At 40.8% G+C, this 14,170-nt stretch overlaps 1 protein-coding gene across 2 annotated transcripts; it reads right to left on the bottom strand.

Annotated features, from left to right (window-relative positions):
* Positions 1–545: 545 nt before the first annotated feature.
* LOC123982058 (TNF receptor-associated factor 2-like) lies at positions 546–14,170 on the bottom strand. 2 transcript variants are annotated; one of them, XM_046067408.1, is made up of 11 exons: positions 13,987–14,170; positions 13,208–13,417; positions 12,526–12,604; positions 9,936–10,034; positions 9,514–9,675; positions 9,328–9,402; positions 8,672–8,746; positions 7,436–8,005; positions 6,644–6,821; positions 6,036–6,184; positions 546–3,586 (listed from the first exon to the last, which is right to left on the bottom strand). In XM_046067408.1, the coding sequence occupies exons 2-11, from the start codon at positions 13,393–13,395 to the stop codon at positions 3,368–3,370; spliced, it is 1,794 nt and encodes a 597-aa protein (XP_045923364.1). In that variant the 5' UTR covers positions 13,396–13,417; positions 13,987–14,170; the 3' UTR covers positions 546–3,367. The 2 variants fall into 2 exon arrangements, with proteins under 2 accessions (XP_045923364.1, XP_045923365.1); XM_046067409.1 differs by having other exon boundaries at positions 14,035–14,170.

Here is a 14,170-nt window from a genome sequence, read left to right as displayed (position 1 = left end):
CAGTTTTCCCGATTTTTATTATAATATACTGTATAATTAAGAGCAAGAGCTTTCGCCATTCAGTAAGTGATCTATAGTGTCAGTTGTGGGAAGCTACTTAATACATTTACTCAAGTACTGTACTTTAGTACAATTTTTTTGTACTTTACACAGAAGATTTTGTTTAAATTTAAGTTTTTCATTATCCAATATTTCACAAAAACAGCAAAGATTAGAGAAAAATGTCTGTAGCAGAAGTATTTCCCCTTCTTTCCAACCTTTGTTAATCATCTCACAACCCCTCAGATTTATCTTCTGACCCTTAGGTTGGGAAGCAATAACTAGCTAATTGCATATGTACAACAGCAAAATGCTGCTTACAAATTAATGTATCAGTAATAATAATCTTATTAGGGTGCCATTTCTCTGCATAATGAGTAATATTACTTTTTGCTTATAATACTTCTGTTCTTTCACTTAAGTAGGATTTTTTGAACGCAGGATGTTATACTGCTACTTTTCCTTACGTAAAGGATCCGAGTACTTAAGAGTTAACAACAACAAGCTGAGGCCAGCAAACTTTATTACACACTGCATGTCCTTTTGTAGCATAATACATCAATTATCAACATCAGAATATATATGGCTCTGATTTCAAGTTACATAAATCACTCAACAAAATACCCTGTTTGGACAAACAACCAATACAAAGTGCACAAATAAAGTTGGTTCAACTCAACTGCATCACATTAAAGAACTGCTTTCTTTTTCAGTAAAACAACTGAATTAAAGCTTACATTCAAAAAACCTTGGGAGGGTCTATTATTTGATCGTTTAATGGGGTTAATTATCTCCTCTGATTAGAGAAGTAGTGACCAATGCATCGTATTAAAATGGCACGCACGCTCTCACACACTCAGCAAAACCTTAATTATAAACATATTTGGCACCATATTTTAGCATAGAAAATAAAAAATACAACTTGCAATACAACATTGTTAGTATGCGGAGGTAATATTTGATTTTGGCACATTACAGGAACACTCATGGTTTAAAAAGTTCATGTAATCTTATACTTATTACATGCTCAGTCTTCATTGAAAAGTTAAGAATAAAAACCCACTTACTGTATATAGCATGAATCCCTCAACTATTTAAATCATCTTTCTATAAATCGTCAGCGCACTTAGCCAGTTAGCTTCATGAATAGCCACTGACAGAGATCCAGAGTGATAACAAGTAGTTTATGCTTAATGACAAGGAAAAGCACAATTTTTCCTTGGAAAGTTCAAAATTGGTTGCAGTTCTTCAGCGTCGTAATGGGTAATGTAAACATATAAGTCGAGTATGACTTCTGTAAACGCTTAAAGCCAAGATGTCATCAAAATCTAACAGACTAATCATATATTGCACTCTAGAAGGAATCATAAGTCCTTACTGCACAAAGGGGTTGTCCTGGCCTGTTCAAACCATCTTGACAAACAAAAAGTTGGTATATAGATATAGAATTAATAAGGTATTCAGTAATACTATGTTTATTATAACATCTTGTGTATATTAACATTGATATATAGATTATTTCAACATTATGATATGAAAGATACATATTTATAAATTGCTATGAATATAGGCAGGTGCCTCTGTTGAACAGACGCAGCGCCAGATATAACATAATAACTATTCTATGATTACGTATTTTCCTCCAAACAAATACAAATAAATGCTTCCACATGTGGCTCACAGAGTAAACCATTGTGAAACTCCATAGTGAAATATGAATTGAAGCCTCCCATGCACAGAGAGGTTTCAATACAGGTCGAGACTGGTTTTCAAACAGGCCAGCGTGAACCTTAAAAACCTCAGCATGCATGCTAAGTAAGTGGAACAGCAATCTCTGGTGGACACATAGAAAAATTACATGTCAGCTTTAAACAGATATAATGTAGATTTGTGGTGCCGTATTGGAAATCAGTAAGAGCATATCAAAAAGCTAAAGTTTGAGGAGTTCCCTCTGGCTGCACTGAACATCAATCTGTAATAAATAATGTCAACAATGACCCATGACCTACAACTAAGTATAACAATCTCTTATATTTCAGCCTCTCAACCTCCACACACATGTATATTTGCACCAACATATATCTAAGATTCACATCAGTAGTCTATCTTAAGAGCAGCAGAAACACATATGCAGGGTATACTGAATGGACAGAAAACAAGGAACAGACAATTCCTTCATTTCGTGGAATCTGTGTTAACCTCAATCTGTGGTGGGGCACAGTACTATGTGTTGAGATGTGAGCTAGTGAGCATATCCTGGGGAAAACTCCAGCTATGTATGTTTGTCAGAGACAAAAACACATGTAAGTTTTATGCCTCAGGCTTGACTGGCAAGCTGCCCTGACTCCATGGTAACTCCACTGTATCTTCCACAGATGTACCAAACCACCAATCAGAACCACCGACCCCCTAACAGGAACAAATACGCAACACCAACTTTACATGTAAACAGCCTGGTTCCAAAGACATGCAGGCAATGTCCACCATCACGGATGGCTAATTCACTAACAAGTGTAACAACAAACGAAGAACCTTCATGAAGCTTTGTCGAAAGAAGGAGCAATTTTATACTTGAAACGCCAGCGGCATGCACTTTGCGCAAAAAAAAGGCAAAAGAAATGCCTGTAATCTTATTCATAACATAACTCCACGTTTGTCTATGCAAATTCACTCGACACTGGAATTGAGAAGCTCACAATATCCACAATCTGCAAGAAAAAGCAAAAACTGCGTCAAGCCATGCTCTAACTCTATTATAAACCTACTGCCAGCTTTCTACACTGACATCAGAACGATCACATCAACTATCTGTAATCTACAATCCTGCTCTAACACAGTCTGCATGTTCTGTAACATCCCAAGTCTTTAAACGTAGGAGATTAAAAACAAGATGCTGTTCACACTTTTCACTCCACCCCAACTGTTGGCTTTGACATCTCTGCTTCTCCTCAGCACTGCACTGACCACGCCGCACTGGTGCTTGCTTCTGTGTTCTTTAACTGAAAACGTATGTGCAACAACTGAAGAGACATTTTATCACCATGGGCGTGGTGTTATGATGTCGACAGATAAACAAAGTTTTGCACCCAAAAATGTACAGCAATGAACGGCATACAGACCACCAGATATGACGATGCCGGCGCCTCCTGGATGGAGCAAACTGCAGCCACATGCAGCATACAGTTGCAAGCATGTCTGTCTCCCTAAAGCTGCAGGGGACAATAAGATGCCTGAACAGAGCCCTGAAGGGACCACAACTGAGCCAAAGTGAAGCCGCAATGGTCAGAGAGCGGGCTGGTTGCCAAACTGTACCACCCTGCGGAGCCATTTAGAGGCCAGTGAGGTCCACAATTGCCTTGATGAAGATGGTGTCGTCGCGGATGTAAGAGTTCTTGGTATCAAGCTTGGAGAGTGGGCAGAAGAGCGGACAGCCGCTGGCGATGTTCATCTCGCTCACTGGTCTCTGGAAGGAAGAGGAAGTGACATCAGGTCGAAAAGCGTCGATTATATGCTCCCTGTTGCTCTGGTCCAGCAGCATCAGAGTAACCTGGAAATAAAACAGATTAGAGAGATTATGTTTACATGCTCTGAACATCGCGTGTCTCCTATTGAAAACTTTGGGGTTATTTCCCGAGTCCGCGTTGCAGGGTCGTCTGGCAAAGAGGTTGAACCTGATTTATCAAATGAATCCAAGTGCACATTCCTGGTAGATTACTTTGTAATGTGAACGGCGTGTTTCAGTGGGTCATGACAAAGACAAAATAGTCCAGAGTTGTAAAATTCAGTACTGTAAACAGTTGCGCTGTGTTTTGGTATCTATTATTCCAACTGGACTTCCTGGATTGTATTTCATCTCTCCCTGACACCTTAAACAAATCGCCACCACCCGTGCAGGCCCCTCTTTTACAGTGTTTCAACACCCGCTAAGTCTGTCGCAAATTAGTGTTGGAATGCAAAATCTTGAGTCTCTACCATTTACAAGCCACTTAAGATCTAAAACCGGACTGTATTTACATGCCTGGAAATAAATGGAGCGCAAAAGAAAGTGTTTTCTGCTGCTGAACTTGGAATATTGATTGAAGAGAAGATGCTTTTGGAGCTGCAGGCCTGTATTCATCCCACAAGAGGAATGATATATGTAAGGAAATATTAAATAGCTCAGTGTTGTCAGCTCAACAGCAAGATCAGTGATTTAGTGACACAAAAAATAAATGTGAGAGGTTTTTAGAAAAATGTTTATTCTCTTGGATAAAAAAATAATATAAAGGCCAACTTTACTACTGCACTGAGCAATTAAAATCATGAAAAATAACAGCATTGCTGCACTTTTATATCATGACCAGAGAGCTTTATAAAGTAACTTTAAAATTCATTGTTTATTTGCCACCTTAAAATACACTGCTCAAACAAATAAAGGGAACACTTAAACAACACAATGTAACTTCAAGTCAATCACACTCCTGTGAAATCAAACTGTCCACTTAGGAAGCAACACTGATTGACAATCAATTTCACATGCCGTTGTGCAAATGGAATAGACAACAGGTGGAGATTATAGGCAATTAGCAAGACACCCCCAATAAGTACAGTACTTCTCAGTTCCTATGCTTCCTGGCTGATGTTTTGGTCACTTTTGAATGCTGGCGGTGCTTTCACTCTAGTGGTAGCATGAGACAGAGTCTACAACCCACACAAGTGGCTCAGGTAGTGCAGCTCATCCAGGATGGCACAGGTTTGCTGTGTCTCTCAGTGTAGTGTCCAAGGAGGAGCAGGAGGAGCACTGCCACAGCCCTGCAAAATGACCTCCAGCACGCCATAAATGTGCATGTGTCTGCTCAAACGGTCAGAAACAGACTCCATGAGGGTGGTATGAGGGCCCGACGTCCACAGGTGGGGGTTGTGCTTACAGCCCAACACCGTGCAGGACGTTTGGCATTTGCCAGAGAACACCGACATTGGCAAATTCGCCACTGGCGCCCTGTGCTCTTCACAGATGAAAGCAGGTTCACACTGAGCACATGTGACAGACGTGACAGAGTCTGGAGACGCCGTAGAGAACGTTCTGCTGCCTGCAACATCCTCCAGCATGATCGGTTTGGCGGCGGGTCAGTAATGGTGCGGGGTGGCATTTCTTTGGGGGGCGGCACAGACCTCCATGTGCTCGCCAGAGGTAGCCTGACTGCCATTAGGTACCGAGATGAGATCCTCAGACCCCTTGTGAGACCATATGCTGGTGTGGTTGGCCCTGGGTTCCTCCTAATGCAAGACAATGCTAGACCTCATGTGGCTGGAGTGTGTCAGCAGTTCCTGCAAGAGGAAGGCATTGATGCTATGGACTGGCCCGCCCGTTCCCCAGACCTGAATCCAATTGAAAACAACTGGGACATCATGTCTCGCTCCATCCAAAAACGCCACGTTGCACCACAGACTGTCTATGAGTTGGCGGATGCTTTAGTCCAGGTCCCTCAGGAGACCATCCGCCACCTCATCAGGAGCATGCCCAGGCGTTGTAGGGAGGTCATACAGGCACGTGGAGGCCACACACACTACTGAGCCTCATTTTGACTTGTTTTAAGGACATTACATCGAAGTTGGATCAGCCTGTAGTGTGGTTTTCCACTTTGAATTTGAGTGGGACTCCAAATCCAGACCTCCATGGGTTGATAAATTTGATTTCCATTGATAATTTTTATGTGATTTTGTTGTCAGTACATTCAACTATGTAAAGAAAGGAGTATTTAATGAGATTATTTCATTAATTCAGATCTAGGATGTGTTATTTTAGTGTTCCCTTTATTTTTTTGAGCAGTGTACATCATGCACGAGACCAAACACACAATTTTCAGCATTTTTCTTCTATTTTACAAACACATAACCTAAGCGATTCATTAGTAAATGACAGAACAAACACAATTTAACTGTTTAGCATAGTTTGTTTAGCAAAACAGTTTAACAAACGCTTGGTAAATACCCCTGTTTGTCTGTAGGTCATTTACCTTCTGGTTGAAAGGCCATTTGAGCAGAGCGTCACTCAGTCCCCTCATCACCACAAAGAACAAGGACAAGTGGCTGCCACGCCCTGTCCCATCTCCATTCAGATAGATCCGCAGACACATCTTATAGCCGTACTTACTGGTATAGAAGGCTGAAAGGAAATGGAAGGGAAATTCATCTTTAGTCATTTGCAGATAATAAGCCTTCTGTAATAGAGGTCTAAAGAGGTTAACTTGGTTTGTAGTAACCAGGACCTGACCCATGATGACCCAAGACAGGCCGGGTTCAAGAATTCTCAATCTAATCGGGTCGGGTAGAGTCCCCCTGTATGGCCTCAGGTCTCGAGTTTGTGAGTCGATATGTGTTATACCTGAGTCAATCCAAATGTACTTGCTAACAGTTCCTAAAGCGTGACGCATCACAATCATTGCAGAAGAAAATTTTGTTTTTTTAGAGTGTGTACTGTGAAGTGTAGGAAAAATTACAATGTATTGCTGCACTTTTTGAACCCGGCTGCTTATTAATTGATTGAGCGTCACGTTGCTGTTGAGGTCAACCGTATTTTTTAGCCCTATAAAGACTTCTTATTTGTAATAATGGACAATGTTACCTGGTGAAAACATGGCAGGAGCTCGACCTGCGATGGCGTCCTGTCTCTTTTTGGCGAAATCGGAGATCCTCCAGACAAAGACACCATCAAAGGTAGTGGCAGACATTTCCCTCAGTCGACCCTCCATCTCAGCAACTGTAAGGTCCTTCAGCCCCACTGTCCTCTCCAGCTGTCGCACCTGGAAAATAGACGCACGCTGTGTTTTAACAAGATCACAAATTCATCATTAAATCTGAAGTGTTGTTAAAGTGACAAATACTTACCCCTTTTTTTGTATTGCTTGCTAGGTATAGCTTTGTTTTACTTATATTTGGGTGATGTTCAAGTTTGGAACTACCCTTCCCATAATGCTTTGGTGAATGGTGGAACTTGTTCCCTGTTTGTTTATAGCATGTTTTTTATATTGTTTACAAAGTTTGTGGCAAATTGGCATCAACAAAAGTATGCAGGATTACCTTTTAGCAGTTGTTGTTTGCAGTATACTCATGGATGTACATCACTGGATTACTTTGATACCAAAGAAAACTAATAAACGTGATGATTCTCAGGCAAGTTCTGGAGTTATAAGGAGCATTTCTATGCTTTCTAGGTAGGTTAATGAAAGATTTTTCGTGATGGATGGATGAAGACATCAGAGATATCTATGATAATAATGTAAGTCACATTGAATATAAAAATATGTATATCAAGTATGTGTATTCAGATATGACTGAGAGAAGAAGGGGTGTGATTTTTTTTAAGCAAATTGCAGATATCAGGTGCATTTTTGGTTCAGTTTCATCCCAGTCCTACCTTATTACTCAGAGCCTCAATCTTATCCTGGTCTAGTTTGTGCTGACGGTTGCTGGCTTCCATGGTGGTGGCAAACCTCTCCACCTCTCTGTTCAGGACACACACCACATTTTCAAACGTGCCGGCTTTAACTTCAAGTTCCGTACACCTGCGACCCAGCTCCACCACCTTGGTCTTCTCGCTGTGGAGCTGGAGCTCCAGCGCTGCACCCACCGAGCTGGGCAGAGGTGTGAAGGAGGTAGACACAGACAGAGTGGGAGCCAGAGTGGGCGGTAGAGGGAGAGGAGCTGAAGCGGGTGGGCCAGAGGGGCCGGAGCTGGAGGATGAGGAGGAGGCAGCGGCGGCTCCCTGCACGGGAGGCCCAGAGGAGGAGGTGCTAAGCTGGGAGACTCTGGCCTCGAGCTCCCTGAGGGACTGTTGGAGTTCCACCAGTTTGTGTCCGGCTAGTTCCAGTCCCTGGGGCTGCAGGCCCTCCATGCTCACTTTCATGCCCATAATGTAGTGCAGCAACAGATTGAGGTGCTCGTAGGCAAAGGCACGCTCATGGTCATGAATCTTTTCTTTCTCCACCTACAAAAAGGGAGGACAATTAAATAGAAACAGTGCAAACAGTGTGATCACCTGTATTAGGAACTGTACGCAATGTATTGTGTGGTTTAAATGTTATATTTTATTTCATAAAAAAGCTTGACTCTCCCCAGCATCATTAATCATTTCTTTGGACCCTACTCTTGTCTCAGAAAAGATACAATACGTATCTCAAAATAATATAACAATAAAAAATAGAGAATATTCCAGCCACATTATTTTTGAATAAAGAGTTGCTAAGAAAACAGTTACTTCAGCCACAGAAGAGTGAAACTAGCACAGACGGTAGCTTCTGATGACTTGAACACTGCAGTATCCCCACCCTGTCGCATGGGTGGGTGTGTTAGAGATGTTTCTTCCAGACAGCTACCATAGATATAGCTGCAAGATATATCAAAACGAAATTTATTATGAATTGTAACTATTTGATCTGTTTTTTCAAGGGAAGAATGAATCTGGGATGAGAAAAGGAGCCTCTCCAGCTCACCTGAAATACTTCAGACAATTCTACCTTTAGCAAAAAAGAAAAGATATATAACCCCCTCTTCTCTGATCTCCTCTCCCTTTAATAATTTTTATACAGCCCCCTAATCTGAATGTGTGTAAATATATAAAAATTACTATTGAAAAGACAATTAGGCTACTTACAGACATATCACATCCCACGACATGAAATCGACACGGAGTTCTGAATTTGCTGCAGAACTTAATATGGTCCACATACTAAAAAAAACAAAAAACATTAAGCATTATCAGCAAACTTAGCATAGGAGCTATTAGCTGCAGTTCGTGCTTCGCTTGTCATTACATTCGAGCTCCCAGAACTAAGTAAAATATATATACTTGGTGATCTTTGAAGAACTCAGAAGGGGTTAAGAAGAAAACACTTCTAAACATTTGAATGCAAAAATATTCTGTTGCATGATACAAAAAGATTCTTCACCCCGTTTTCCAAGCTTGGTCTTTTTTCTAACCCAAACAATGATGGCAGCCCAAAATTTAGTTTTATTGAGGTTACTTGTTGTTACTTTATGTTTGCATACAAAAATACCACCTTTATAGTCATTTCTAACCAGTTAATATTTTCTTCATCCAATTGGTTAAAAGAGTCTTTGAGGAGACTGAAAATACATTCAGAACAGCGGTATGCGTTGTTCAACATCCTTCTGAGTTTGTCAAAGATTTCCACGTGTATGTTTTCCTGGAGGAATAAATGCTCAGCTCTGTGACTTCAGGCACAAACTGAGGATAAGTAGCTACATGGGACTGTGACCTTCTTGTCTGCATGTTGTTTACAGATTTACCTTTTCTCTGGGTATTTTCTTCTTAGCACAGCCTTCACAGATCATTGGGTACTTGGGACAGATCTCATCATGTGCCTGAAATAAAACAATGTTTCTTTTAAAGACACACAAAGAGCTGCTTTGATGTGCTGCACCAGGCACAACCAGCCTTAGCGTCTTAGCAAGTCTAAATAAATCATGTCTAACCTTGATATTTTTGAAGTGGAATGGCTCCTTGCAGTACTTGCAGTTGAGTGTTCTCTCCGGGCACTCTCGCTCATTATGGCGCTCCTGTTCGTTGAAGCGAATTCGTTCTTTACAGGAGGGGCAGGGGATGATCATGAACTCACACTTCCCCTCGTGGTTCATCTGTAAAAAGTAGAGCTTAAGTTGTTCTGGCAGTCTAAACAGTGCAGCTGTGCTGTGCTGAGGGCCTTCATCGTCTATATACAAACACAGCAAGGCAAGCTAAGCTAGCAAAATATAGAATGATTAGATCATAGACATCAGAAAAACAGCACATTTTTGGTCCATCTAAAAACAATAAAAACAAAACATTACATACCTATCAAACAAATATGTAAAGCAAAAAAAAAGAAATCACGAAAATAGGTCAAAGGTTACCTCACCTCATAGTCTTTAATAGTGCCTTTCCAAGTGCAACTTTCATTGATACAAACAGCTGAAAGGTGTTCAACTTCCCTTCGAACTGCGTTGTCAGGAAAAGCCTGAAAAAAAAAAAGAAAAGAGAACAAAAGGATTTGCTGTCACATGTATAGATTTGTTTTATTTTCCTTGTCAGGGTGAATAACCACATATTTGTTTTTAGGAGTGCATAGAGAAGAGCAAGAATCATGAACAGCAACATTTTCCTGCATGTCTGCTCACAAATAAAGCATGAGGCAGCTTTATCGCTTCTCGTCTGTACAATCCCTCAAAGCCAGAACTATGGCTGTAGGTCAGTGATCCGAAAATGTGGGATTGGAGCGGGATGGAGTTCTTTCTCATCCATTATTACCAGGAATGAAAAACTTGTCTTGCCCAGTTTGCATGTTTGTAGAGAGAATAATGCTAATGGTAAGAAATCAAACCAAAGAATTTTGTTTTTTCTTCTTTCCTCTCCCATTAATCGTCTCAGATTTCAAGAAGGATTTTGAATGAATGACTTTACTCATAGTGGAGTATTTTTTTACATTGTTGCATTGGTACTTACTTACGTGGCTGTGCCAGACCAAAAGCCTTTGTATGACAATGGTAATACGTGTTATAGATGAAGTGAAGGTTAAAGAAATTTTAGCATAATTCATACATCTGATGTTCTTTATAAGTTACAGTTTTACTGCTGAAAAAGTTGCCATCACCAGTGGGACAGACACGCTTGAGTGACAAACACCTGGAACTAATACATATAGAAACAGCCAATCTTCAACCAGACTGGTTAAAACTGATCAAAATGAAACTGAAACTGGTTGCATTGATACAGGATCAAATGAGCAGCCAGTGAAAGTTGGCTAACACAGGAGTCATGTGTTCATATCTCTTTGTGCCTGTTAAAATTCGGCCAGCAGCGTTCTGCACCAGTTGGAGTCAGTGAAGGGAGCTCTGACTGATACCACCATAAAGTGCATAACAGCGTACCAGGCGAGAAAAAATAAAAGCATTATAACCTTTTGTAAATCAGATCTAATTTTAGAGATTTTTCTTATCTGAAAGAAGCATGACTGAGCAACAACAGCATCGAAACAGAGAAATGCGTCACATATTATGGCAAGATTTAAAGAGGTGGTATTATGCTCATTTTCAGGTTCAAAATCCTATTTAGGGGTTTTACCAGAACAGGTTTACATGATTTCATTTTCAATAAACACCATATTTTTTTTTCATACTGCACATTGCTGCAGCTGCTCTTTTCACCCCGTGTTGAAGGCTTTGTTTTAGCTTTGGAGTGATACATCTTGTTTCTAAATGATCTTTGTCGGGAGTTGCACATACGCAGTTCCTAGTCAAGGACTACTGGCCAATCAGAAGCAGAGAAGGGAAAGTCAGCAAGAAGCCAGTAAACAGCTTCGATTCAGCTGTAGGCTACATGTTGCCGACCAGCTTGGCAACATGGACTGGAGCAAGAGTTTCAGAGTGGTGATTTATTAATCTGTAACACAGTAACAACTTTATGTCCACTGACAAAATATAAACCCTGCTACTGCTGATTGACCGAAGCCAAGCAGGTTTGGGCTTGGCCAGTACCTGGATGGGAGACCTCCTGGGAAAACTAAGTTGCTGCTGGAAGAGGTGTTGGCGGGCCAGTAGGGGGCAGACTTCCCTCTGGTCCTAATAAAAACATCCCAGTGCAGTGACGGAAACACTGTGCTGTAGGAGCTGCAGTCCTTCGGATGAGACGTTAAACCAAGGTCCTGACTCACTGTGGTCATTAAAAATCTGATGGCACTTCTAGCAAGTACGGGTTGTGCTACACATTGGTGGTGGTTGAGGTGAGTTCCCCCCACTTCACTTCAAGCGCTTTGAGTTTCAATGATAAAGCGCTATATAAATGTAATTCATTACTTGCTAACAGCGTGTAAACTGAAGCTCTTAGTGTTGCTGCTCTTGTAAAAACACTACACGTTGTTCTGCTGCTGAGTGCGTGGTGTGTCGGCAGATCGTCCACTGCACATCATAACACGTTACATTGTTTAGTCAACCAACCAGCATATCTAGAAACGCTACAGACTCCTCTGTATTTAAGTCAGTTTTTGGGCTCATTGCAGTTACTATCACTGTCTTCTAAAGACTTATTCGGGGTCATTGTATTACCTATATAATATAAAATATAAAATCTTGATAATGCACACTTCATTCATATGTTTAAAAAAGGTATTTGCTGTTATTTTATTTTTTATGCAAACAAAATAGCAATTGTATTTGTAGTTTTCAATATAAAATTTGGCACATTTTACAATACCGTGATAATACTGATAAATTAGGTCACTATAATCGTGATATGAAATTTTCGTGATAGTAAACTTAATATTTGCGTTTATTAATGTTGGTCAGACAAAACAGGACATTTAATGACATCAGCTTGGGCTTTGGGAAACTGTGACGGGCATTTCTCACTATTTTCAAACAATTTATAGACCAAACGATTTATGGAGAAAATAAGCCTCAATTCTGAGTGCGTCCAAGTGAGGCTTTACTGGATGAAAATGCATTTATACTCACACATCCTTGTTTCAAAATTGATGTAGGCTCCTCAAAAATATCCTCTTTAATGCAGGCACTGCATTTCTGGGGTCCATTACTGCAATACAATAGCAGAGTATATGCTAATATACTGCAAATCCAAACATCAGACACCCAGCAGTGGAAAGTAAGTACATTTACTCAAAACTAAAGTATTTCCATTTTATTGTACTTCACAACATGTATGAGGTAAATATTGCACTCCACTCCATCTGTTCGATAGCTTTAGCTACTTTACATACTCAGATTATTTATACAAAATATAGTCCACAAATAAATGATCATGTATTATTATAGATTAAGCTACTGAGCAGTATATACATTGGTTGAAATAAGCTTCACCACTCCTTGCTGCAACATTAAAGTGATGCTTAAACACAAATGCATCATTAATTATAATCCAATATTATAACATATGCTGTATTATTCTGAAATGGGCCATTCTGCATCATGAGTACTTTTACTTAGGTTTTGTAAGTATATTTTGATGCTCACACTTTCACTTTTCATTTTTGAATGAAGGGTGTGTGCTTGCAACACAGTACTGAGACTGTGTGGTATTGCAACTTTTACTTAAGTAAAAGATCTGAATACTTCTTCCACCACTACAAATTCCCCCGCAAAATACACCTGGTAGACTATTGGCCATGTCATTCCTCACCTAACTGTCCTGTTGAAGCAGTAGGAACAGAAGCGATGGCCACACTGGGCTTGAAACGGTCGTCTGAGTATGTTGTGACAGCAGTTGCACAGGTGCTTGTCCTCCAGCTTGTTGCCCAGGATCTTCTTGGGGAATCCGGGTTTATTGCTCTCCATGGACGAAGGAGGGGACGGTTCCTGTGTGGCCATGGTGTCTGTTCACACGTCGCACCTTGGGATGGAAGCAAATGTGTCAAGAAGTAGAAATTACTTCATTTTAATGCAACAGTTAAGAAAAGCAGTGATAAATGTTTCCTGCTTAGCTGGCCAGCCTTTAAACACACTGTCAGCCATCAGTCATGATTGTGTTATGTGTGTAAGAAAAATCTTATCCTCCTTTAACCAACAGCAGTAATGGTTCCTCTCACTCACAGAGCACCACAGGCCAGCTGAAAGGCCCACACCCTTTGTTTACATTTCGAGTCTGCATTCATGGCTCCTTGTGGTTGACTTGGCACAACTGATGATCGCCGGCTGCCTCGCTATTTTTTTCAAGTCAAACAACACACTCTCAGCTCAGCCTACCCAGTAACGATGCTGACAAATCGCACATCCATTGTCTCTCCTCTGCTTCCTTTCCCTTCCTTGTCGCTGTTGCTAAGCTATCAGCATCCTTTAGTCAGAAGTGGTACCCAGCACGCCGCCACGCCCCTTTGAAATCTGAAGCTTCCTGGCTGCAAGAGACCATTTACTGGAAACGCTTTTGCAAATGCTGAAGCAATCACTAGAGTTTGGACTCACCAGCGTTTTAGTCTAAACTGTCATCGCGTGCAGAGGCTGTGAAATCACCTTTCCTGGTCGCAGGTCGTCCTCGCGCAGTTTGCCGATATTATACGTGGTTTTGCAGCCGACTGGAGGTGTTTTTTTTAACGTTAGCCACATAATATAGATGTGGTCCCACAAAAGCGACGGCTGTTATTGTCCA

This window comes from Micropterus dolomieu, linkage group LG13, assembly GCF_021292245.1.
Source record: "Micropterus dolomieu isolate WLL.071019.BEF.003 ecotype Adirondacks linkage group LG13, ASM2129224v1, whole genome shotgun sequence".
Lineage (NCBI taxonomy): Eukaryota > Metazoa > Chordata > Actinopteri > Centrarchiformes > Centrarchidae > Micropterus > Micropterus dolomieu.
Note: the sequence above shows the minus strand (reverse complement) of the source record. Positions and strands in the feature narration are given on the sequence as shown.

What these genes read in the sequence shown, in the direction of transcription:
- LOC123982058 (XM_046067408.1), bottom strand. Translation starts at nt 13,395, where the DNA reads ATGGCCACACAGGAACCGTCCCCTCCTTCGTCCATGGAGAGCAATAAA. An exon ending in CAATTTTGAAACAAGGATGT is followed by an intron (nt 10,035 to 12,525) that starts GTGAGTATAAAT and finishes TTTTTTTTTCAG; the next exon opens with GCTTTTCCTGACAACGCAGT. An exon ending in AGAAAATACCCAGAGAAAAG is followed by an intron (nt 8,747 to 9,327) that starts GTAAATCTGTAA and finishes TGTTTTTTTTAG; the next exon opens with TATGTGGACCATATTAAGTT.